At 43.5% G+C, this 25033-nt stretch overlaps 1 protein-coding gene across 4 annotated transcripts in view; it reads right to left on the minus strand.

Moving 5' to 3' along the window:
- sdk1a (sidekick cell adhesion molecule 1a) overlaps positions 1 to 25033 on the minus strand; it is a 539170-nt gene that overhangs the window by 311909 nt on the left and 202228 nt on the right. For all 4 annotated transcript variants that reach the window (XM_060943068.1, XM_060943067.1, XM_060943066.1 and 1 more), the window contains exons 3-4: positions 17001 to 17107; positions 2523 to 2670 (exon numbers count right to left, since the gene is read on the minus strand). In XM_060943068.1, coding sequence (XP_060799051.1) covers positions 2523 to 2670; positions 17001 to 17107 — 255 coding nt within the window. The remainder of the gene's footprint in view (positions 1 to 2522; positions 2671 to 17000; positions 17108 to 25033) is intronic.

Raw genomic sequence — 25033 nt, forward strand, 5'->3', positions numbered from 1 at the left:
ATGATCCAATATTACATATCTGTGAGTGGCAAAAGTATGTGAACCTCTAGGATTAGCAGTTAATTTAAAGGTGAAATTAGAGTCAGGTGTTTTCAATCAATGGGATGACAATCAGGTGTGAGTGGGCACCCTGTTTTATTTAAAGAACAGGGATCTATCAAAGTCTGATCTTCACAACACATTTGTGGAAGTGTATCATGGCACAAACAAAGGAGATTTCTGAGGACCTCAGAAAAAGTGTTGTTGATGCTCATCAGGCTGGAAAAGGTTACAAAACCATCTCTAAAGAGTTTGGACTCCACCAATCCACAGTCAGACAGATTGTGTAGAAATGGAGGAAATTCAAGACCATTGTTACCCTCCCCAGGAGTGGTCGACCAACAAAGATCACTCCAAGAGCAAGGCGTGTAATAGTCGGTGAGGTCACAAAGGACCCCAGGGTAACTTCTAAGCAACTGAAGGCCTCTCTCACATTGGCTAATGTTAATGTTCATGAGTCCTCCATCAGGAAAACACTGAACAACAATGGTGTGCATGGCAGAGTTGCAAGGAGAAAGCCACTGCTCTCCAAAAAGAATGTTGCTGCTCATCTGCAGTTTGCTAAAGATCACATGGACAAGCCAGAAGGCTATTGGAAAAATGTTTTGTGGACAGATGAGATCAAACTAGAACTTTTTGGTTTAAATATGAAGCGTTATGTTTGGAGAAAGGCGGCACGGTGGTGTAGTGGTTAGCGCTGTCGCCTCACAGCAAGAAGGTCCTGGGTTCGAGCCCCGGGGCCGGCGAGGGCCTTTTTGTGTGGAGTTTGCATGTTCTCCCCGTGTCCGCGTGGGTTTCCTCCGGGTGCTCCGGTTTCCCCCACAGCCCAAAGACATGCAGGTTAGGTTAACTGGTGACTCTAAATTGACCGTAGGTGTGAGTGTGAATGGTTGTCTGTGCCTATGTGTCAGCCCTGTGATGACCTGGCGACTTGTCCAGGGTGTACCCCGCCTTTCGCCCGTAGTCAGCTGGGATAGGCTCCAGCTTGCCTGCGACCCTGTAGAAGGATAAAGCGGCTAGAGATGATGAGATGAGATGAGATGTTTGGAGAAAGGAAAACACTGCATTCCAGCATAAGAACCTTATCCCATCTGTGAAACATGGTGGTGGTAGTATCATGGTTTGGGCCTGTTTTGCTGCATCTGGGCCAGGACGGCTTGCCATTATTGATGGAACAATGAATTCTGAATTATACCAGCAAATTCTAAAGGAAAATGTCAGGACATCTGTCCATGAACTGAATCTCAAGAGAAGGTGGGTCATGCAGCAAGACAACAACCCTAAGCACACAAGTCATTCTACCAAAGAATGGTTAAAGAAGAATAAAGTTAATGTTTTGGAATGGCCAAGTCAAAGTCCTGACCTTAATCCAATCGAAATGTTGTGGAAGGACCTGAAGCGAGCAGTTCATGTGAGGAAACCCACCAACATCCCAGAGTTGAAGCTGTTCTGTATGGAGGAATGGGCTAAAATTCCTCCAAGCCGGTGTGCAGGACTGATCAACAGTTACCGGAAACGTTTAGTTGCAGTTATTGCTGCACAAGGGGGTCACACCAGATACCGAAAGCAAAGGTTCACATACTTTTGCCACTCACAGATATGTAATATTGGTTCATTTTCCTCAATAAATAAGTGACCAAGTATAATATTTTTGTCTCATTTGTTTAACTGGGTTCTCTTTATCTACTTTTAGGACTTGTGTGAAAATCTGATGACATTTTAGGTCATATTTATGCAGAAATATAGAAAATTCTAAAGGGTTCACAAACTTTCAAGCACCACTGTAAATATATTTAAAGTGTTTCAGGGTGAACATTTATCTTTAAGCCAAAAGCTGAGTGTAGGAAATCCAGAGAGGAATGAAACTATTGGACATCATTACCAGCGAGAGTCCATTTTAAAATTTGCCTTTGTGACCTTAATCACCTCTCAGTTATGCCCTGTGATGAAACGGAACAGTGTTTTTAAACAGGGCCATCTTTATCTTTGTAGGTGAGTCATTAGGCATGGCTGGCTAGCTTACAGGACTGTGATTTGGGGCCCTGCCACAACGAGCCAGAATGAGAAAGACATTTGAGCGATAATGGGGAAGAGGATCAAGCGTGCCTGTCTATGTCTGGGTAGGCTGCTAATTAGAAAAAGGCAATGAAGAACTATTGTAGTTAGATTGAAGAACGGCTGGGAACAGGCATTAATTGCACTTCTCCTTCTCTGACAAGTAGTGAACACACACACACACACACACACACACACACACAAAGCCTATGTCTTCCTTATCACTGGCTGACATGTTCTCATTCCAGCCAGAGGTTTGTTTCCCCATCTGTGTTCTGCCAGATGTTTGTGGACTGATATATATGACCAGTCAGAAAGACTCCCAAAATTCCCAGCTACTGCACACGACTTCATAATGCATTGCCCTACTTTCCGAAGAGTCATGTGTGTCTTAAAGCGCACAAAGCAAGCAAATAATCTGCACTTACACTCTGCTGCTGGGAATGATCTTGTAGCCGTCCCTGAACCATGTGACCTGTGGCCGGGGAAAAGAGCTGACATCTGGTGAGTTTAAGATGGCTGCCCGGCCCTGGGTCACCGTCTTGCGCTGGTCAGCTTCAACAAAGTCTCCCATGTCTGCAAAAAGAGACAGCCATTACCACAGGACCTGTTTACACCTGGTGTTTACCTGTGTCTCGAGTTGTGATTTGTGTCAAGTACAAAGTGTCAGTGTGTCTCTAAGAGGCAGGGTGATCCGTTTACTCAAACCACATTCGGAGATGACGAAGGACACACACATCTACATTTATAACGTAAACGCTAATGCGTGTAAATGCATTTCAGACAACTGCCGAGACACCAGTGGTGCCAAGTTTGTAACTTTCATAAGGAAACAAGCCACTTTTGAAAAGCCTAGCTGTACTGTTCATCAGTCAATCAGTCATGGCTTTATTTATCGTCGATATATACAATGAGTCAAAGATTTGTAACAAATACATTCAAACTAACAAAAGATCTTAATTAAAAATATAAAAAACAAGCATTAAACTATGATAATAGGTAAATATCAAATATATCAAAGAAGCCTTATAAACAACATAATCTCACCTCATCTCATTATCTCTAGCCGCTTTATCCTGTTCTACAGGGTCGCAGGCAAGCTGGAGCCTATCCCAGCTGACTACGGGCGAAAGGCGGGGTACACCCTGGACAAGTCGCCAGGTCATCACAGGGCTGACACATAGACACAGACAACCATTCACATTCACACCTACGGTCAATTTAGAGTCACCAGTTAACCTAACCTGCATGTCTTTGGACTGTGGGGGAAACCGGAGCACCCGGAGGAAACCCACGCGGACACGGGGAGAACATGCAGACTCCACACAGAAAGGCCCTCGCCGGCCACGGGGCTCGAACCCGGACCTTCTTGCTGTGAGGCGACAGCGCTAACCACTACACCACCGTGCCGCCCCTGATGGGGATCACGTTTTTTTAAATTTGTTTGATGGCTGAAAGTTTAGCGTATACTTTGTTAAGTGTGTTCTTAATATAAAGACTCATGGACAAGGTACTGTCAGTAGTAATGCCAAGTAGTTCCAAACTGTTTTTCTGTTCAATGGCCTTGTGAAACTAGGCATGGTGTCACCGTTACCAAAGGTGATAGCCTTTGTCTTTGAATGATTAATAGATAGACAATTAAGAGAAAGCCAGTCAGTAATTCAAACGAGATCTTGGTTGATCTTGATTTCCAAAAGATTGTTCTGTCCGATATGCATGATAGTTTAAATTTTTGTGCACATTTCCCAAACATTACATTAAAGGTAGACTCCCTTTCAGATTTTTCGAATTTAGGCCATAAAAAGAATTTTCCCTGACACCCAATTATTATTTTTTAGTGGATCAAAAGCTACTGAATTCGAATCACAGGCTTCAAATTTTATTACTTTTTTTTCCCTAAAAGAACAATTAATGAATTTAGAACCCAGTGGCCCTAAATTCTCTGCCATTTTTTTCTTGCCTCACCGTGACCTAAACCAAGATACTACGTCATGCATGATATGGTGGGGTTTCCCCGTTCACAACGCATTGTGGGATACAAATTTGCAACCTGAGAGAACAATGGAGCACGTGAGTGTGCACATGAAACACATAAGACCGGCGACAGTAACAGAAAGTGAGAAGAAAAGACCCTGTATTGCAAAGGAAAGGAAACACACGACCAAACTAATAAATATTGGTGATCGTATATATATATCCTATCACTCCTTCAATCAAACTTTAGAGATTTTTTTTCTCTCCTCGGGCTCATGTCTGAAACGGGTGGGTTATACAGGAAATTCATGAGGTTATACTGAAGTCGACTTTAGGAAAGTCTGTTAGTGGCGTTACAAAGATAGAGGAGGGTTCGTATTCCCAAAACTATTATTTCTGATCACTATGTTTGGCAAAAACATTAGCAAACACAAAAATCAAAAAGATGAATGAAACAGGCAGGCAGGATCAATGTCACTTTCATTTTTATTTTTTAACTGTCACTTAACACAAAACACGCTTTTCAGCAGTTTCAAAATAAACTGTGTGCCACTGTACCGACGTGATTTCAGCCAGGGGAAGAGGTCCTCAATCCCTGCTCCTTCTCACAGCACACACACACATACACATATAGCACCTTCCTCCGCCTCGCACTCCATTCACAAACTGGCCCTTGGCCACGCCCCCGCTGCCACAGTGAAAAAGAACCATATACTGTCTTGTTCAACAAAATAAACTGCACAGTATGATAGTGAATCGAGAGGTTGTTCACCAGAAGTTGTGCAATATAGATGTATAGTCTAATTACACACATTTTCGCTCAGCGGTCTTCACCATCGCAATGACAAAAAAGGACCTTCTGTGTAAACTATCTAATGCACAGGAATAATATTTACATCCATCCATCCATTATCTGTAGCCGCTTATCCTGTGCAGGGTCGCAGGCAAGCTGGAGCCTATCCCAGCTGACTATGGGTGAGAGGCAGGGTACAGCCTGGACAAGTCGGTAATGTTTACATTGTGAAATCAATACATAATTTTCGCTATGACTAACGAATATTGGCTAAAATACACTCAATGAAAAACAGACTTCAACAAGATGAGTGACCAGGCTCAAGTTCACCTCAAAAAGACACATATTTGGGCTAATTACATAATTGGGCTCTCTCTTCTCCGTGCTCTCACGGAAGGCGGTTGCATTTCTCTGCTCTCCTCTCCTTTTTTTCCCTGCTTGTGCTCTTTGTTTCGTCTCGTCTGCCTATACTTTTTTTTTTGAGAGACTCTCTACGCATTGAATTTCTAAACTAAAAAAGCGTGGATTTGTTAAACTGGTCTCCTAACGAAATTGACACAGTTTCTGGGTTCGGGGGAACCCACCTGTCCTGCCGGAACATCTGTGGAGGACATTGGAGATATCTACCTATTCGGAACCATGATTACCAGACTTTTGCTGATTGGATTAGGCATTGCCCTGGTATATCGAGGAAATCAGACAATGGTGACAGCTGTTCAAAGCCCCACAAAGCTGCCTGATATGATTAAAGCGGTGGGCAAAGCTGTCGGCACTCAGACTGTGGCTATAGAATTTGAACCACAACATGGTCGTCATCTTGGAGACGCTTTCGGCTTTGCAAGGAATAAGTATTTCGGAGACCAAATGGAATTGAATTGAACAGAAATGGACAGATATGGACGAAATGGACAGATATGGATGAGTGGTGTGGACGTGTAAAGACTGCGTCTGTTCGGAAGACCAAACAATCTCTATCTTATCGACATTCGGCTCCCTGAACAGCACCGGCCTCGATCTAGGCTGTTGCTGGGACAACATTTCCCCCATAAGGTCACTGCTGGGAGACACTCTCGCATTCTTCGCATTCCTTCCCCAATTTTCCGCGGTCGCCGTTTTTCACCCCCAGTGTGACAAGCGGGTGCGTGACCAGCGCCGTTTGCATGGCTGCAGGAGCGGACGGCTGCTTGCTTGCGCTGGGTTACCTCTACCTCCTGCCCTCCTACCCCCTTACCCCCCACCCCTGATTGCCCCCTCCTTCCCCCCTTTCCCCCCCTCAAGTCCCATGTTTTAAAGTGTACTTGTGTTATTGTGTGCTCGTGCGGAGGTTTTTAAATGCTCCCACACTGTACTCCTGATAGGAGCATAGTGGGGGGGGGGTTCTTTTTTTCCTCATCTTTCCTCATGTTACTACTGTGTTTCTTTTTCTTTTATCCCTGTCTTCCTGTCCTGTTCCCCCTCTGTAAGGACAGGTTGATGGTCAATTTTACTGGTAACAGTGACAATAAAGGGTTCATTCATTCATTCATTCATTCATTCATAATTGCAGCATGTTATTCACTAATTACAATATTTACGAGAAGAAGAAACATACTAACCAGCATTTGATGTGTAGGATCCATTGGCTCAGTCATATTTTCTGTCATAACTTGAGTACTGAACTTGCAATGCGAATGTTATGATTAGCTCCTCGTCTCGCGGCAAAATGACATAACTGGGTTAGTGCCTGGTCAACGAAAACTTGTGCATGTGCACACCGGACTTCCTCTCTCTGCTTGACTGCGCGAAGCGAGTGATTTCATGTACAGTATTTGCTAGGGAATCTCCTCAAAATAAATAACTTCCTAGCCACAGAATGGCCTGGGTTTTTTGGGGGGTTTTTTAGATATTACAGAAATAAACATATCACAATGACCAAATTTCAGAGGGAACTAAATTTCACCGATTTTATGAAATTGAAAGACCATCTCGCTTTAATTAAATATATACAGGCTATTAAAATGTGCATTATCAGAGAACACAAAGTCTTCTCTCCCATGCACATGCTTCATTAGTGTTCTCACTGAGCTCTGGTCCTCGCTGTATGAATGCATTTGTGCCAGAAAAACCGCTCAGTTGTTCTCATAATTATTCCTTACATATATCTGACAAAATATAGAGGCTGACAAGACAATTTTAGCACCTTGATGAAACTATCTAGAGAAATGGCATGCCTTTGATACGGCTTCAGTAAAACATATTGTATGATGTGACTTTTTAATATTATATACACTGATCAGCCATAACATTATGACCACTGACAGGTGAAGAAGTGAATAACACAGATTATCTCATTACAGTGGCACCAGTCAAGGGGTGGGATATATGAGTATTAGGCAGCAAGAAAACAGTCAGTTCTTGAAGTTGATGTGTTGGAAGCAGGAAAAATGGGCAAGTGTAAGGATCTGAGTGACTTTGACAAGCGCTGAATTGTGATGGCTAGATGACTGGGTCTGAACATCTCCAAAATGACACATCTTGTGTGGTGTTCCCGGTATGCAGTGGTTAGTACCTACCAAAAGTGGTCCAAGGAAGCTCAACCGGTGAACCGGCAACAGGGTCATGGGTGTCAAAGGCTCATTGATTCGCATGGGGCACGAAGGCTCGCCCATATGGTCCAATCCCACAGAAGAGCTACTGTAGCACAAACTGCTGAAAAAGTTAATGCTGACTAAAACAAAAAGGTGTGGGCATTAATTTTTTCAGCAGTTTGCGCTATAGTACCTCTTCTGTGGGACTGTTTTTTGGCAGATAATTCTGCTCATTTTTAGCATTTATTATTCTCGAAAGAAACAGAATTGTCTGCCAATAGAATAAGAATGTTTAATTATGGAAAGTATGAAAAAATGTCTAGAAATAGGTATAATAATCTTATATTTTGTTCATTGTATTTTATAATCGGAAATACTACATACATTTGGACTGTATTCAAGATATTTTAACTTGATTAGATTTTTTTTTTCTTCCTGTGAATAAGTTTCAATAAACCTAAGCACTCCCTGTCATGGTAATGCAAATGATATTAAAGCAACTCATATTAAAACAAATGACATAAAGGCAAATGATAGCTGTGTGAACTGTGGTGTGCTCAAGTTCTTTAGAGCTGATGTGTGAGGAAAATAACTGAACACTGATATTAATCACGCAGTTAGTTTGGTTACAGACTGTAGGTTCCCTCTCTTTAGTTTAGAGTTCCTTTCCATTTGTACCATTGATTAGATATGTAAAGATATATCATACTTGTCCAGGGTGTACCCCGCCTCTCGCCTGTAGTCAGCTGGGATAGGCTCCAGCTTGCCTGCGACCCTGTAGAACAGGATAAAGCAGCTAGAGATAATGAGATGAGATGAGATAATGATAATAATAGTTGTGATTATTTTCAAGGCTGTGTAATCTTTTAGTTTTTCCTTGTGGTAATTGTTGTTTAGACAGCAGATGGTGTAATAGCAAACAAAGCAGGAATACATGTGACTTCACATTAGACAAAAGTAACACAGCTCTAATGGGAAACAGCTGTTGTGTGACTGACTGTAGAAACAGATTTATCAAGAAATCAGAGCTCTCTTTTTACAGACTGCTGAATGCAAAAGAAAAGCGAAGCAAATGGAGTCAGTACAAGTTTATGAAGAAAAGCCCTATTTGTTATTTTTCTTTTTTGATAAAAGGGATATTTTAGTTAAGAGACTATTATACAGTGGTGCTTGAAAGTTTGTGAACCCTTTAGAATTTTCTATATTTCTGCATAAATATGACCTAAAACATCAGATTTTCACACAAGTCCTAAAAGTAGATAAAGAGAACCCAGTTAAACAAATGAGACAAAAATATTATACTTGGTCATTTATTTATTGAGGAAAATTATCCAATATTACATATCTGTGATTGGCAAAAGTATGTGATCCTTTGCTTTCAGTATCTGGTGTGACCCCCTTGTGCAGCAATAACTGCAACTAAATGTTTCCGGTAACTGTTGATCAGTCCTGCACATCGGCTTGGAGGAATTTTAGCCCATTCCTCCGTACAGAACAGCTTCAACTCTGGGATGTTGATGGGTTTCCTCACATGAACTGCTCGCTCAAGTCCTTCCACAACATTTCGATTGGATTAAGGTCAGGACTTTGACTTGGCCATTCCAAAACATTAACATTATTCTTCTTTAACCATTCTTTGGTAGAACGACTTGTGTGCTTAGGGTCGTTGTCTTGCTGCATGACCCACCTTCTCTTGAGATTCACTTCATGGACAGATGTCCTGACATTTTCCTTTAGAATTCGCTGGTATAATTCAGAATTCATTGTTCCATCAATGATGGCAAGCCATCCTGGCCCAGATGCAGCAAAACAGGCCCAAATCATGATACTACCACCACCATGTTTCACAGATGGGATAAGATTCTTATGCTGGAATGCAGTGTTTTCCTTTCTCCAAACATAACGCTTCTCATTTAAACCAAAAAGTTCTATTTTGGTCTCATCCGTCCACAAAACATTTTTCCAATAGCCTTCTGGCTTGTCCACGTGATCGTTAGCAAACTGCAGACAAGCAACAATGTTCTTTTTGGAGAGCAGTGGCTTTCTCCTTGCAACTCTGCCATGCACACCATTGTTGTTCAGTGTTCTCCTGATGGAGGACTCATGAACATTAACATTAGCCAATGTGAGAGAGGCCTTCAATTGCTTAGAAGTTACCCTGGGGTCCTTTGTGACCTCGCCGACTATTACACGCCTTGCTCTTGGAGTGATCTTTGTTGGTCGACCACTCCTGGGGAGGGTAACAATGGTCTTAAATTTCCTTCATTTGTACACAATCTGTCTGACTGTGGATTGGTGGAGTCCAAACTCTTTAGAGATGGTTTTGTAACCTTTTCCAGCCTGATGAGCATCAACAACGCTTTTTCTGAGGTCCTCAGAAATCTCCTTTGTTTGTGCCATGATACACTTCCACAAACATGTGATGTGAAGATCAGACTTTGATAGATCCCTGTTCTTTAAATAAAACAGGGTGCCCACTCACACCTGATTGTCATCCCATTGATTGAAAACACCGGACTCTAATTTCACCTTCAAATTAACTGCTAATCCTAGAGGTTCACATACTTTTGCCACTCACAGATATGTAATATTGGATCATTTTTCTCAATAAATAAATGACCAAGTATAATATTTTTGTCTCATTTGTTTAACTGGGTTCTCTTTATCTACTTTTAGGACTTGTGTGAAAATCTGATGATGTTTTAGGTCATATTATGCAGAAATATAGAAAATTCTAAAGGGTTCACAAACTTTCAAGCACCACTGTAGTTTACTCCAACCTTTACAAGTGTGAGTAAATTATTATTGTTGGGTATTAAGAAACTGAAACAAAAGGTTTTTTTGTTTGTTTTTTATTTAACAAAAGGGATATTTAAGTTCATCAAGAACAGGAAAAAAAATGTTGCATTTTTTGGCAAATTTTTTCAAAAATATCATTTGAAAATCAGATCGTGAACCCAATATTGCAAATTGGATCGAATCGTGAATTGGGTGAATCATTACATGCCTACTATTGATTAATAAAGCATCTGAAATGTGTGCAAAATCTGCACAAAATGACATGTAGTATGCCAGTGATAGTACATTTAGTATATGTAAAATGTATAGTCTGAGGAATTAAGAAGGAAATTGCTTAAAATACCTATTATACGTTTGGGTTTGTTAGGGTTTTGCTGGGATTCGAACCTGGTTCATTGGTGTGATAATCCAGCAAACCCCCACTAGGCCACCAGGGGGATGACTCAAATGCAGAGGCGTGAGGTGGAAGTAGAAAAAGTATCAAAAGGTTTATTTATACTATATACACTATATACAATCCAGGGCAAAACAAAAAAAACAAAAAAAAAAAACAAAGAGTATAATCCAACACTGGGAAGACAAAGGGAAAAATAAAATATCCAAAAGTTCAAAGTCCAAAAAGGAAAAGGCAAAAATGCAAAAGCTCAGAAGATCCAAAAACACAGTCACTACTAAATCCAAAAGAAAAGCAAAGTGCAAAACAAAGAACACAGTACAGAGGAAACTGGAGATAAACATAACAGCACAAAGACTCCGTGACAAGAGGACTGAACTCAGGGGGTATAAATACACAAACTAAATTGAACACAGGTGAAAATATTCAGGACTAAACAGGCAATTAACACAAACACAAAACACAGGAACAGTGGCAGCCTCTAGAGGCCAAAATAAACATGACACGAAAAGGAAATAACAGCGGCCTCTAGAGGCCAAAACAGTCCGAACAGGACCCCCCCCTCTAGGAGCGTCTCCTGACGTTCCCAGGGCGATCCAGATGGGCCGAATGGAAGTCCCGACACAGTTCTTTATCTAGGACATCCCGAGCAGGAACCCAACAGCGCTCCTCAGGACCATAGCCCTCCCAGTCCACCAGATATTGCAACCCGCCGCGGACCCGGCGGGAGTCAAGCAGGTGATGCACAGTGAACACAGTCTGCCCCTGGAAGATGCGGGGGGGTTCCTAGGGGCAGGGGCATACGTAGACGTCAGTACAGGCCGCAACAGGGAAACATGGAAAGTGGGGTTGATCCTCAGAGTCCGGGGCAACTGGAGCCGGTAGGAGACAGGGTTCACCCTGTGCACCACCTTGAAGGGGCCAATGTAGCGAGGAGCAAGCTTGCGGTTCTCCACCCGCAGCGGAAGGTCCTTAGTGGACAGCCAAACCCGCTGCCCAGGGCGGAAAGCGTGTGCAGGTCTTCTATGGCGGTTGGCCTGAGTCTGGTTGGTTCTGGAGGTCTGTATGAGGGTCTTCCTGACCTTGCTCCAGGTCTTGCGACACCGTCTCACATATTGGTTGACCGAGGGCACCCTCGCGTCCTCCTCCTGGTCCGGGAACAGAGGTGGCTGGAACCCGAATTGGCACTGGAATGGCGACAGCTTGGTGGCCGATGACTGCAGGGTGTTGTGGGCGTACTCCGCCCATGGCAGCCAGGTGCTCCACGATGTCAGGTTATCCATAGCCAGGCCTCGCAGGGTGGTTTCCAGGTCCTGGTTGAGCCTCTCCGTCTGACCATTGGACTGTGGGTGAAACCCAGAGGAGAGGCTGGCAGTGGCTCCGATGACCTTGCAGAACCCGTGCCACACTCGGGAGGAGAACTGGGGCCCTCGGTCTGAGACGATGTCCTGTGGAAGACCAAAGACTCGGAAGACATGATTAAACATAAGTTTCGCTGTATCAAGAGCAGAGGGGAGTTTGCACAGTGGTATGAAGCGGCAGGCCTTGGAGAATCTGTCAACTATGACCAAAATGACCGTGTTACCTTGTGACTCAGGGAGACCCGTGATGAAGTCGACTGCCACGTGGGACCAGGGACGCCGGGGAATGGTCAGAGGATGCAGGAGACCCTGGGGACGCTGTCATGGGTTCTTGGTTCTGGTGCAAACCTCACAGGACAGGACAAATGACCTTACTTCCTTCTCCATGTTAGGCCACCAGAAGCATCTTTTCAGGAAGTCCAGGGTCCTCCGAGCTCCCGGGTGGGCGGTGAGAGGGGAAAAGTGACCCCACTGGAGAACCTTGGCCCGGGCTTGATGTGGGACGTACAAGAGGCCCGGTGGCCCCGTCCCAGGACCGGGGTCCTGGCGTTGGGCTCGTCGGCCAGCCTCCTCAATACCCCAGCAGACAGGGGCCACAATCCGGGACACAGGGATAATAGGCCCGACTTCATTCTCCGTGTTAGTGGCAGAGAACAGCCTGGACAGTGCGTCAGGTTTGGTGTTCTTGGAGCCGGGGCGGTACGAGAGGGTGAAGTCAAACCGACTGAAAAACAGGGCCCACCTAGCCTGTCGAGGGTTCAGTCTCTTGGCTTGCTGGAGGTACTCCAGGTTCTTGTGGTCAGTCCAAACCAGGAATGGATGTTGCGCTCCCTCCAGCCAGTGCCTCCACTCCTCAAGGGCCAGTTTGACCGCTAGCAGTTCTCGATCCCCCACATCGTACCGGGACTCCGCAGGACTCAGGCGGTGGGAGAAGTAAGCGCAGGGGTGCAGCTTTCCTTCCGAACGTTGAGAGAGCACCGCGCCGACACCACTGTCCGAGGCGTCCACCTCCACGATGAATGGTTGGGAGGTGTCCGGGAGGACCAGAATGGGTGCCGTGCAGAAGCGGTCCTTGAGGTCTTTGAACGCCTTTTCCGCCTGAGGAGACCAGCCATAAGATCCACCTGTCCCTTTGGTGAGGTCTGACATGGGTGCTGCTACAGAACTGAAGTTCCTGATGAACTTGCGGTAGAAGTTAGCGAATCCTAAGAACCGCTGAACCTCCTTAACGGACTTGGGAGTAGGCCAGTCCCAGACGGCCAGGGTCTTGGCAGGGTCCATTTGGAGTTGGCCTGTCCGTACAATAAATCCCAGAAAGGAGACCTCGGGAACATGAAATTCGCATTTCTGGGCCTTGGCGAACAGATTGTTCTGTAGCAGCCTCTGGAGAACCTGGCGGACATGGTGGCGGTGCTCCTGCACGGTCTTGGAAAAGATAAGGATGTCGTCGAGGTAGACAAAAACGTACAGGTTAATCATGTCCCTTAAGACGTCGTTGATTAGGGCCTGAAAAACAGCTGGTGCATTGGTGAGTCCGAAGGGCATCACCTGGTATTCGTAGTGCCCAGACGGGGTGTTAAAGGCAGTCTTCCACTCGTCTCCCTGTCGGATACGGATGAGGTGGTATGCGTTCCGTAGGTCCAACTTGGTGAAGACGGTGGCGCCTTGGAGCAGGTCGAAAGCAGTGGACATCAGCGGAAGGGGATATCGGTTGCGCACAGTGATCTTGTTCAGACCCCTGTAGTCAATACATGGTCGGAGCCCCCCATCCTTCTTGCCGACAAAGAAGAAGCCGGCACCAGCAGGTGAGGTGGAGGGTCGAATGAACCCAGAGACCAGGGCGTCTTTGAGGTATTCCTCCATGGCCTTGCGTTCTGGCTGAGAGAGGGAAAACAGTCTGCCACGAGGAGGGGTAGTCCCAGGGAGCAAGTCGATGGCACAGTCGTAGGCCCGGTGCGGAGGAAGAACGGCGGCCCTGCTCTTGCTGAATACCTCCTTGAGATCCCAGTACTCTGTGGGAACTTGAGATAACTCGGTGAGATCAGGGGGCTCGGCAGGAGACACAGGAGAGCTAGAGAGCAGACAAGAGGCATGGCATGCAGGGCCCCATTCCACAACCTGGCTTGTTACCCAATCTATGCGAGGGTTGTGGCGAATAAGCCAAGGAAGGCCTAGAATAACTGGGAACTCAGGTGAAGGAATCAGGTGCAGGGATATTTCTTCCTTGTGACCTTGAGACTGGAGGAAGACTGGAGAAGTAACTTGGGTGACTCTTCCATCACCTAACGCTTGGCCATCGAGGGCAGACACAGACAGTGGGACTTCAAGAGGTGCAGTCGGAATATTGATGCTTTGGGCGAAGTGAATGTCCATAAAGTTCCCAGCCGCCCCTGAGTCTAACAAAGCTTGACAAGAGTGGACAGACTCAACCCAGGAGATGGAGACCGGGACGTAGATTCCTTGGCCAGGGAGTCCGGGAGAGAGGGTAGGCCCCGTCACAACCCTCCCTCGGCTGGACAGGGCGGTCCTTTTCCCAAGAGTTCGGGACATGATGCTCGGAAGTGACCAGGCTTGCCACAGTAGATGCAGCACTTATCCCTCCTTCTGCGCTCCCTCTCAGATGCGGAGAGGCGAGTACGACCCACTTGCATGGATTCTGGACAGTCACTGAAGGAGGTAGACGGTTTCCAGGTAGAGGTAGGGAGGCTGGGGGGGCTCAAGGCTTGGTGGCGTTCTCTCATCCTGTTGTCCAGACGAATAGCATGTGAGATGAGGGTTTTGAGGTCACTTGGGCATCCAATAGAGGCCAGACCGTCCTTGATGGGGTCAGACAGACCATGGTGGAAGGCTGACACCAGGGCAGTCTCGTTCCATCCACTTACTGCTGCGAGCGTTCGGAACAAGATAGCGTAATCTGCGACGCTTCCTCCTTGCCGGATGGACATGAGCTTTCGGGCTGCGTCGGTACTGATGTCCGCCTGATCAAAGACCCGAAGCATCTCTTCAGAAAACAGCTGGAAATCAAGGCACTCAGGTCCCTGTCTTTGCCAGATAGCAGTAGCCCAGGCTCGCGCCTTACCAGCTAATAAGGTGATCACAAAGGCAATCTTGCGGCGATCCGTAGTGTAGGTGGTAGGCTGAAGCTCAAAGGTGAGTTGACACTGGGTAAGGAACTCTCGGCACTTACTGTGCTTGCCGTCGTACCTCTGTGGTGCAGGAAGGCTGGGTTCGCGAGGTGAAGAAGGCAGCATGGCAGGAGGCACAGGAGCAGGAGCTGCAGGCAGAGATGTCAGCTGTGCCAGGGTTTTCCCGATTTGCTGAAGCAGTTCCTCGTGGTGAGCAAGGGCCTCACGTTGGCTGGTGAGCGTACGTCCATAAGCGTCCATGATCGCTCCGAAGCATGTCAAAGCTGCCGTAATTCCCTGAAGGTTGGCCGGGTAGACAGTTGAAGCAGCCTCTGCTGAGTCGGTCATGACCAGAGGTGGAAAAACTGGATTGACAAAGTTAAAGTCCTGCTTAGGTTTTCCTTCTGCCTGTGCTCTCAACACAGGTGATTTCACCAATTAGCTCATCAACCTGGCTTAGGGGATGTGGTAATTAGGATCAGCTGGTTCATTGAATTGGCTGGAGCAAAAATGTGGCAGGGTTTTTACTTTCTGCACCCGGGTTTTTCCACCTCTGGTCATGACGGAGTCTTTCTGTTAGGGTTTTGCTGGGATTCGAACCTGGTTCGTTGGTGTGATAATCCAGCAAACCCCCACTAGGTCACCAGGGGGATGACTCAAATGCAGAGGCGTGAGGCGGAAGTAGAAAAAGTATCAAAAGGTTTATTTATACTATATACACTATATACAATCCAGGGCAAAACAAAAAACAAAACAAAAAAAAACAAAGAGTATAATCCAACACTGGGAAGACAAAGGGAAAAATAAAATATCCAAAAGTTCAAAGTCCAAAAAGGAAAAGGCAAAAATGCAAAAGCTCAGAAGATCCAAAAACACAGTCACTACTAAATCCAAAAGAAAAGCAGAGTGCAAAACAAAGAACACAGTACAGAGGAAACTGGAGATAAACATAACAGCACAAAGACTCCAAGAGGACTGAACTCAGGGGGTATAAATACACAAACTAAATTGAACACAGGTGAAGATAATCAGGACTAAACAGGCAATTAACACAAACACAAAACACAGGAACAGTGGCGGCCTCTAGAGGCCAAAATAAACATGACACGAAAAGGAAATAACAGCGGCCTCTAGAGGCCAAAACAGTCCTAGTCCTAACAGGGTTCTGATATCAGTCTCGTCATCTTGGTGCTGTTTTTGAAATAACATATCTCTTTTGGCAGATGACCCCTTAGTCATGAAATCTGATCACAAATGGTCAAAGGAAAATTGAAGATGTATTCATGGTACATGATAAGACCATGTGTGAACAAACTGCTGTCTGTCTCACTTGTAAACAGCCAAATTGTTTCAGCTTTTCTTTCTAAGCACCAAATACAGAGGAATCAAATAAAAGCACATATTCCTGGTAGGCTGCAACACAAAATTCAACTAGAATAAAGAACGAGGGGAAAAAAGCCTCAAAAGCATTGTGCCTTGAATTACAGAAAAAGGCAATGCATTTTGCTTTAAAAGGTTTAAAACTGTTCATTTACTTGATGCAAATGCAAAGAATAGCAGTGGGGGAGACAGAGAGACTTGCTGAGCCATGCTGAGATAATGGTAGAAAGGATAGCACTATCTTTTCTTTTTTTAAGGGTAAAACAGTGGATTTTTTTAATCATTACAGTCTCAGGGAAGTAGTAGAAGCAACAGGATTGGTGTTAGCACTTTACAGTCTGTCAGTGGATTTTAATACCTGTCCTTAGAGCACCAAAAGCGATGCAAATTTTCACTCAATGGTTAACTGTAAGGTCTTTCAAGGGCAGAATGAAGTATGTGAGCTTGAAAAAGAGAAAATATGCAGTGCAATGGCAGAGCGAGCCACTGCACTGATTGGTCATTAAGACTTACATGCCACTTGTATCTCAGCTCTTCTCTGGAGCAGCGCGCCCATTCGGTTTCTCACCACACACTGGTATACACCCATGTCAGAGCGCTGGAGGGATGGTATAATATACCTGCAAAAGAGAGATAGTAAGAAAGATTGTTTCCAAAAAGCAGAGCCTGTAATTACAATGTTTCATAAATATTTCACAAGTTTTTAAGGTTAGACCATATGATTCCAAAAATAACATTTACTATAATAATGGTGTCATGTGTTCCTCTATCAGCACATGTTGATGCTCAACAAAATGGCTCCCCGTACTGTGTTTGGACTTTCCACTTGTCCACTCACTCACTCACTCACTCTGTAGCATTCACTACAAAGCACACTCACTAGGGGATAAGGGCAGGCAGACGTTGATACATTTCGGATACTAGGAGGATGTTACGCTGCTACATAATATACAGTACCAGTCAAAAGTTTGTACACCTCTACTTTATTCAACATTTTCCGTTTCCGTTTGAGAATACACTGTGCGTATTTTGGCTGCCACTTCTCACCGGAGCGTTTCATTTTTTTCTTTTTTCCCCCTTTTTTGTGTTTGTGTAGTTTGATGTTTGTTTTTTATTTGAGTGTTTTCTCCATCGGTTGTGGCGTGGCTCGGGACCCAGTTTTGGCATCGGTTCCCTTCAAGTCAAGTCAAGTCAAGTTTATTTGTATAGCGCTTTTAACAATAAACATTGTCGCAAAGCGGCTTTACAGAATTTTAACGACTTCAAACATGAGCTAATTTTATCCCTAATCTATCCCCAATGAGCAAGCCTGTGGCGACGGTGGCAAGGAAAAACTCCCTCAGACGACATGAGGAAGAAACCTCGAGAGGAACCAGACTCAAAAGGGAACCCATCCTCATTTGGGCAACAACAGACAGCCTGACTATAATATTAACAGTTTTAACATGAGGACAGTTTCGTTGATGTTATAGCTCCTCATTGATGGAAACTTGAGTGCAAAACTGTTCATGATAACTGCAGTCCTAAAGTTAGCAAGACAATTGTAGTCCTCAGCCATAAAAGCTTCAGGCCTTGATCCGCCGTGGGTGATGCCTGTGCTCCTCGCTATGGACTGCAGTAAGCCTGTTGCTCTTCTTAACATCAGGGTTGTCCAGCGCTCTGTGCGGCGGTGCTTCTGTGCTTGATGTGGTGTTCTGAGTGATGCTGTCCGGTGGCGTCGTGGTGGCTGTGCAGGTGGTTTGGGACATACCAGCACTCTGTGTAGCGGTGCTTCCGTGCTCGCTTTGTGGATCCATGGCACGGTGTTCCGAGCGTTGTTGCCCAGCAGCTGTGCAGGCGGTGTGGGATTTATCTTCGTGCACTTGGTGGGACTGTGGTCTCTACGCCATTGGAATTATCCTCTCTTGGTGGACTCACTGTCTTTTTTTTTTCCCCTTAATTGTAAAGTGACCTTGGGTGCAAGGACGCGTTATCCTAATGGGCTTCATGGGCAGCTGCCCAGGGCCTCGGCCACTAGGGGGCCTCAGAGGTAGTAAGATCGGAAAATATAAAACGATATTTTCAGAAGTTTTGATCATATTGAAACATTTTTGATGCATTTCGCCACCCGTAAAGAAGCCCACCTTGTCCCGTCGCATAAATCACCCGTCATTGTCAATATGATCACTGTCCAATCATGTCTTCACACGCTACGCCAGCTTGAGTTCAGTGATTTAATTAATGACTTCGCTTTCCAGAAAAGTAGGAAAGTGCCCTTGTAAGTTGACCCATGGCTGTCAAACTGAATGCGCAAAGCTGTGTGCCACTGCTGTTTGGGACATTGTGTGTGAAAGGATGAAATGTTTCACATAGCCTAACATTTTGAGATTTATTTCTGAGAAGCAAGATATTTTTCTTTCTTTGTTATCGCTCTTTGTTTTCACAAGTTAAAAGTCACCTGGATTCCAAAATGAAAACGAACGGTTATATACCAGATGAATGTTCTTGTTCTGAATACTAAAGAAACTGTTGTAGGCCTAGGTTATGTTCTTGACATGTTGTTCATTGACTCACTCATTCAAAGGCTTCTTGAGGCTAAACTTTAGTTAACCAGACTTGTTAACCGTGATGTCTGATGGATTTTTTCACCATGCAAATGCCTATTTCACCATTGCTTTTTCTCGATTAAATAGGTGTTGATGGATATAAAATTTTATCGTTCAATAGTATTTCTAATTGTGCCACTGTCATTATTTAAGTTTCTGTGTCTAGTTAGACAGGCACGTCTGAGGGAGTGAATTTGCTGAGCGCAGTTGACAACAGGCGGGGGTGGGGCCTCGGGGGGGTGTCTGCCCAGGGCCTCGGCAAGGGTTAACGCGGCCCTGCTTGGGTGTGAGAAAGAACTGATTATTATTATTATTATTATTATCTCATCTCATCTCATTATCTCTAGCCGCTTTATCCTGTTCTACAGGGTCGCAGGCAAGCTGGAGCCTATCCCAGCTGACTACGGGCGAAAGGCGGGGTACACCCTGGACTCGCCAGGTCATCACAGGGCTGACACATAGACACAGACAACCATTCATACTCACATACACACCTACGGTCAATTTAGAGTCACCAGTTAACCTAACCTGCATGTCTTTGGACTGTGGGGGAAACCGGAGCACCCGGAGGAAACCCACGCGGACACGGGGAGAACATGCAAACTCCGCACAGAAAGGCCCTCGCCGGCCACGGGGCTCGAACCCGGACCTTCTTGCTGTGAGGCGACAGCGCTAACCACTACACCACCGTGCCACCTTATTATTATTATTATTACCCACTCAAAGGTTGTTCTATATTTTCTATTTTCTACATTGTAGAACAATACTGAAAACATCAAAACTATGAAATAACATATGGAACATATATGGAATTATGTGGAAAACAAAAAAGTATGTCATATTTTAAATTCTTCAAAGTTTCTAGCATTTACCTTGATGACGCTTTGTACACTTTTGGCATTATCTTAACCAGCTTCATGAGGTCATCACCTGGAATGCTTTTCAATTAACAGGTGCCTTGTCGAAAGTTAATTAGTGGATGAGTTTCTTCCCTTCTTAATGTGTTTGAGAGCAAACAGTAAATAATAAAAATACAGTAAATAGCCCTATTCCACAACTGTAGTCATCCATATTATGTCAAGAACCGCTCAACTAAATAAAGAGAAACGACATCCATCATTACTTTAAGACAGGAAGTGACTTTTAAAAACGTTGAATTAGAAGGTGTGTCCAAACTTTTGGTTGGTACTGTATACACCATATATTCATAATTATTATCTCTGTTGTATAAACAACTGCCAGAACATGGACATTAGTGTTGCTATTTTTGGATAAGTCTCTTCACAATACTGAAATAAGAATAAAATAAAACTCTACAACTGATAGAGGCACATGACAGGCAGCAATGTATGATGATGTAAGTCCAGGGCCGTAGCCAGCATTTTAAAATCATTGAGGTCCGTGATGTGCACGGAAAGCATGCGCTGAAAAATTTTCGACATATTTAAATGAGAGGGGTGAATTACATGTCACACAAGAGATCTATTCCTGAAATTACTTTTAATGGTGTTTGAACTGAATATCATCAGTTTTGAAAAAAAATCATGTATGTGGCAAGAGTAAGAATAATTTAAGCTTGTTTAATGGTTTGATCTGGCCCAAGCAAAAAGGGCAAAAGACACCCTAACCAAGTAGCCTATGTAACTAAGATACATTAACAATCTGGTATCCGTTACACCTACACAAAAAAAAATTGGGGGGGAAAAATCAGTATACACCACCATGTTTTACAACCCCGATTCCAAAAAAGTTGGGACAAAGTACAAATTGTAAATAAAAATGGAATGCAATGATGTGGAAGTTTCAAAATTCCATATTTTATTCAGAATAGAACATAGATGACATATCAAATGTTTAAACTGAGAAATTGTATCATTTAAAGAGAAAAATTAGGTGATTTTAAATTTCTCGACAACAACACATCTCAAAAAAGTTGGGACAAGGCCATGTTTACCACTGTGAGACATCCCCTTTTCTCTTTACAACAGTCTGTAAACATCTGGGGACTGAGGAGACAAGTTGCTCAAGTTTAGGGATAGGAATGTTAACCCATTCTTGTCTAATGTAGGATTCTAGTTGCTCAACTGCCTTAGGGCTTTTTTGTCGTATCTTCCATTTTATGATGCGCCAAATGTTTTCTGTGGGTGAAAGATCTGGACTGTAGGCTGGCCAGTTCAGTACCCGGACCCTTCTTCTACGCAGCCATGATGCTGTAATTGATGCAGTATGTGGTTTGGCATTGTCATGTTGGAAAATGCAAGGTCTTCCCTGAAAGAGACGTCGTCTGGATGGGAGCATATGTTGCTCCAGAACCTGGATATACCTTTCAGCATTGATGGTGTCTTTCCAGATGTGTAAGCTGCCCATGCCACACGCACTAATGCAACCCCATACCATCAGAGATGCAGGCTTCTGAACTGAGTGCTGATAACAACTTGGATCGTCCTTCTCCTCTTTAGTCCGAATGACACGGCATCCCTGATTTCCATAAAGAACTTCAAATTTTGATTCGTCTGACCACAGAACAGTTTTCCACTTTGCCACAGTCCATTTTAAATGAGCCTTGGCCCAGAGAAGACGTCTGCGCTTCTGGATCATGTTTAGATACGGCTTCTTCTTTGAACTATAGAGTTTTAGCTGGGAACGGCGGGTGGCACAGTGAATTGTGTTCACAGATAATGTTCTCTGGAAATATTCCTGAGCCCATTTTGTGATTTCCAATACAGAAGCATGCCTGTATGTGATGCAGTGCCGTCTAAGGGCCTGAAGATCACGGGCACCCAGTATGGTTTTCCGGCCTTGACCCTTACGCACAGAGATTCTTCCAGATTCTCTGAATCTTTTGATGATATTATGCACTGTAGATGATGATATGTTCAAACTCTTTGCAATTTTACACTGTCGAACTCCTTTCTGATATTGCTCCACTATTTGTCGGCGCAGAATTAGGGGGATTGGTGATCCTCTTCCCATCTTTACTTCTGAGAGCTGCTGCCACTCCAAGATGCTCTTTTTATACCCAGTCATGTTAATGACCTATTGCCAATTGACCTAATGAGTTGCAATTTGGTCCTCCAGCTGTTCCTTTTTCGTACCTTTAACTTTTCCAGCCTCTTATTGCCCCTGTCCCAACTTTTTTGAGATGTGTTGCTGTCATGAAATTTCAAACGAGCCAATATTTGGCATGAAATTTCAAAATGTCTCACTTTCGACATTTGATATGTTGTCTATGTTCTATTGTGAATACAATATCAGTTTTTGAGATTTGTAAATTATTGCATTCCATTTTAATTTACAATTTGTACTTTGTCCCAACTTTTTTGGAATCGGGGTTGTAGACAAAGTTATCCAAGGCAAACATAAGTTGAAACTTTCCACTCTATTGCTTTGGCTTATCGAATGATTTATTTTTAAAATCACAAACAAGGTAGGCTACAACTGCGCTGCTTCAAAAATGTAAATTTAACAGCTTCATGAAAGTGCGCTGATGGTTACCATGAAAAAAACTTGTCTACTGCACTGCGTTCCTCCCCCGAGTCGTGCACTCATTCGTTTTTGTGTTCTTTGTCTCAGAGCCGCGTGCACGAAACAGACACAGAAGACAGAATCAACGTTTAACATAATTAACAATGCACTTTTTACGGAGATGTTTTGTTATTCTTTATTTTTTTATCCAGTTGAATATTTAGCGTACAAATGTATTTTCAGCTCTTAAAAATAACCGAGGTCCCGACCTCGGTGGCCTCATAGCTGGCTACGGCCATGTGTAAGTCAACTGATGTAAGGTACAGCTTCTGTATACTATTTTGGTAAGCCACTATATAGTGAATGAAATTTACAGTTGATAATTCAAACAGCTCTACAAAATGGCCGATTCACTATACAGGGGACTATATATTGGGCGAGTGGATGTTCTAAATGCAGCACAGGTTTTGTTCATTATGGCATTCGCTTTTGTCCTTGTTTTCGTCCTGTCTCCATCCCTGTCCTGGGAAACGTCTGTTACTGATTATGTTCACCTGTTCTGTGTCTGGTTCTTGATTAGTTTGCTTTCTCATATCTTCTGCAATGCAGAAAATGGCACCTTCACAAGTGAAAATATCTTGATTTTTATCGTTAAATGTGTCCAGTATTTGATTAACTATAAGGTTAATCATTTCAAGCTTGGAATAGTTTTGTTCTATTGGCAGATAACTTTGCTTCATTTAAGTATTTATTTCTAGAAAGAAGCAACATTATCTGGCAATACCATAAGAAAAGAAAGAAATTTTGAAATTAGTGTTTCGAAAAATGTAATTTTATAATTTTGTATTTTGTTATTTGGTATTTGTGGCAGTGGGGGCGTGGTCAAGCGTCGGTCTGTGAACGGACGGCGGAGTCAGGGAAGGTAAGTGGCAGAATCATGACACCTGACGTTAGTTAACCTGTGTTTGTGTGTCTTCCCCAGTAACCATGCCCTACAAAAGGAGAGAGAGAGCAGAGGAAGGGAGTTCTCTCCCCAACCAGATGACTTGTATGTGTGCGTGTGTGGCTGGGAGAGTGAACATTAGTCACTGAAAAGTGCAAAATCAAGAGAGTTTTGGAACTCAGTTCTGGCCTGCCGTACTTCTGTGCTCCACCCACCCGCTCTCATTCCTACAGTATTCTTATAATAGGAAATAGTAGATACATTATATTACTATATTACACTATATATAATGATATTACATTAGGCAGATTCTACCGTAACTGGATCCATTAACCACTTGCCCACAAAATAAGAAATTTTTCTTGTCCTTTTTTCAGTGAGGTAATATTTTCAAGATTGAAAATATGGTATTTGGTCTTCTAAAACAGCATGTCATTTAAAAATACACTGAATATATCAATAAAAGATTTTTAAAGAATAAAGTTCTATTTCTTTGACATATCTGACAGACATAACTCCCATTTTAAAAATCACTTTCATTATCCCTGTTGCTATCGTCAGTGAATTTCTGTCAGATGACCTGACGATAGACTCAGCCATTGTGGATCTTTGGTAGTTATCGTGTGGAAGCAGGCTTTATCATTTTTGGGTGCCAACAGATAGAGTTGAAATAGATTAACAGCGAAAAAACTATTTCGTTCACGACGAGAAGCCCACAGTTATTTTTAAAAAATGCTATCGTCAGTCTGTCAGTCAAATGCACCTGATGATAGCAAAATTGAAGCCCTCACCACGCACATGTTGACTGACGCAAAGAGGAAATTCTACTGCGCATGATTTTTGTGACAGCAGACATTTACTTCCGGGCAAGACTTGGAGTTCTGACAGCTAGATTTCATCAAATAAATCAAGGTAAGATTTTCAGTCAGCTATCCTGACGATAGAAATTTTTGACGATAGAAACATTGAGAATATATTTGTGCATTCATATTTAAATTTTTCTGGAGGAAAACTATCGTAAGTTGAGATAAATCAGAGCCACTTGCGACCCTTTCAGCCGACAGGCCATTTCAATGTGTTATTTCCCCGCGAAAGTGACACAGTCGTGTCTATCGTCACTCTTCTGACAATTATTGTTGATATTTAAATTTTGAAAATAAATTTTATCTTTTTTATTTCAATATTTTATTATTTGGTTCTAGTGATGAGGTATTTAATATTATTACTAAATTTGTCAGATTAATAATGTAAGAAACAGTTTTGTTGCTATTGTCATCTAGAGTGTCCGTCAGAATATGATGGTAGACATTAGTTTGTCTATCAGATTTTGATGATAGAAACCGATGTGTTTCTATTGTCATTTAGCATGTCTGTCATGTCAGGCTTTTATTAATTAGTTACCAGGACTACTGTCCTAAAATTTACTGTGAATGTCCAAGACCCCAAATGCTACTAGAAAAACTTAATAGAATGATCAAAATAATCAATTCAGCAATTTAAGGAGATGGGACTTAACTGGCCTCTGTTATGGTAGAATCTGCCATTATATATAT

This window comes from Neoarius graeffei, chromosome 16 (assembly GCF_027579695.1).
Source record: "Neoarius graeffei isolate fNeoGra1 chromosome 16, fNeoGra1.pri, whole genome shotgun sequence".
Taxonomy (NCBI): domain Eukaryota; kingdom Metazoa; phylum Chordata; class Actinopteri; order Siluriformes; family Ariidae; genus Neoarius; species Neoarius graeffei.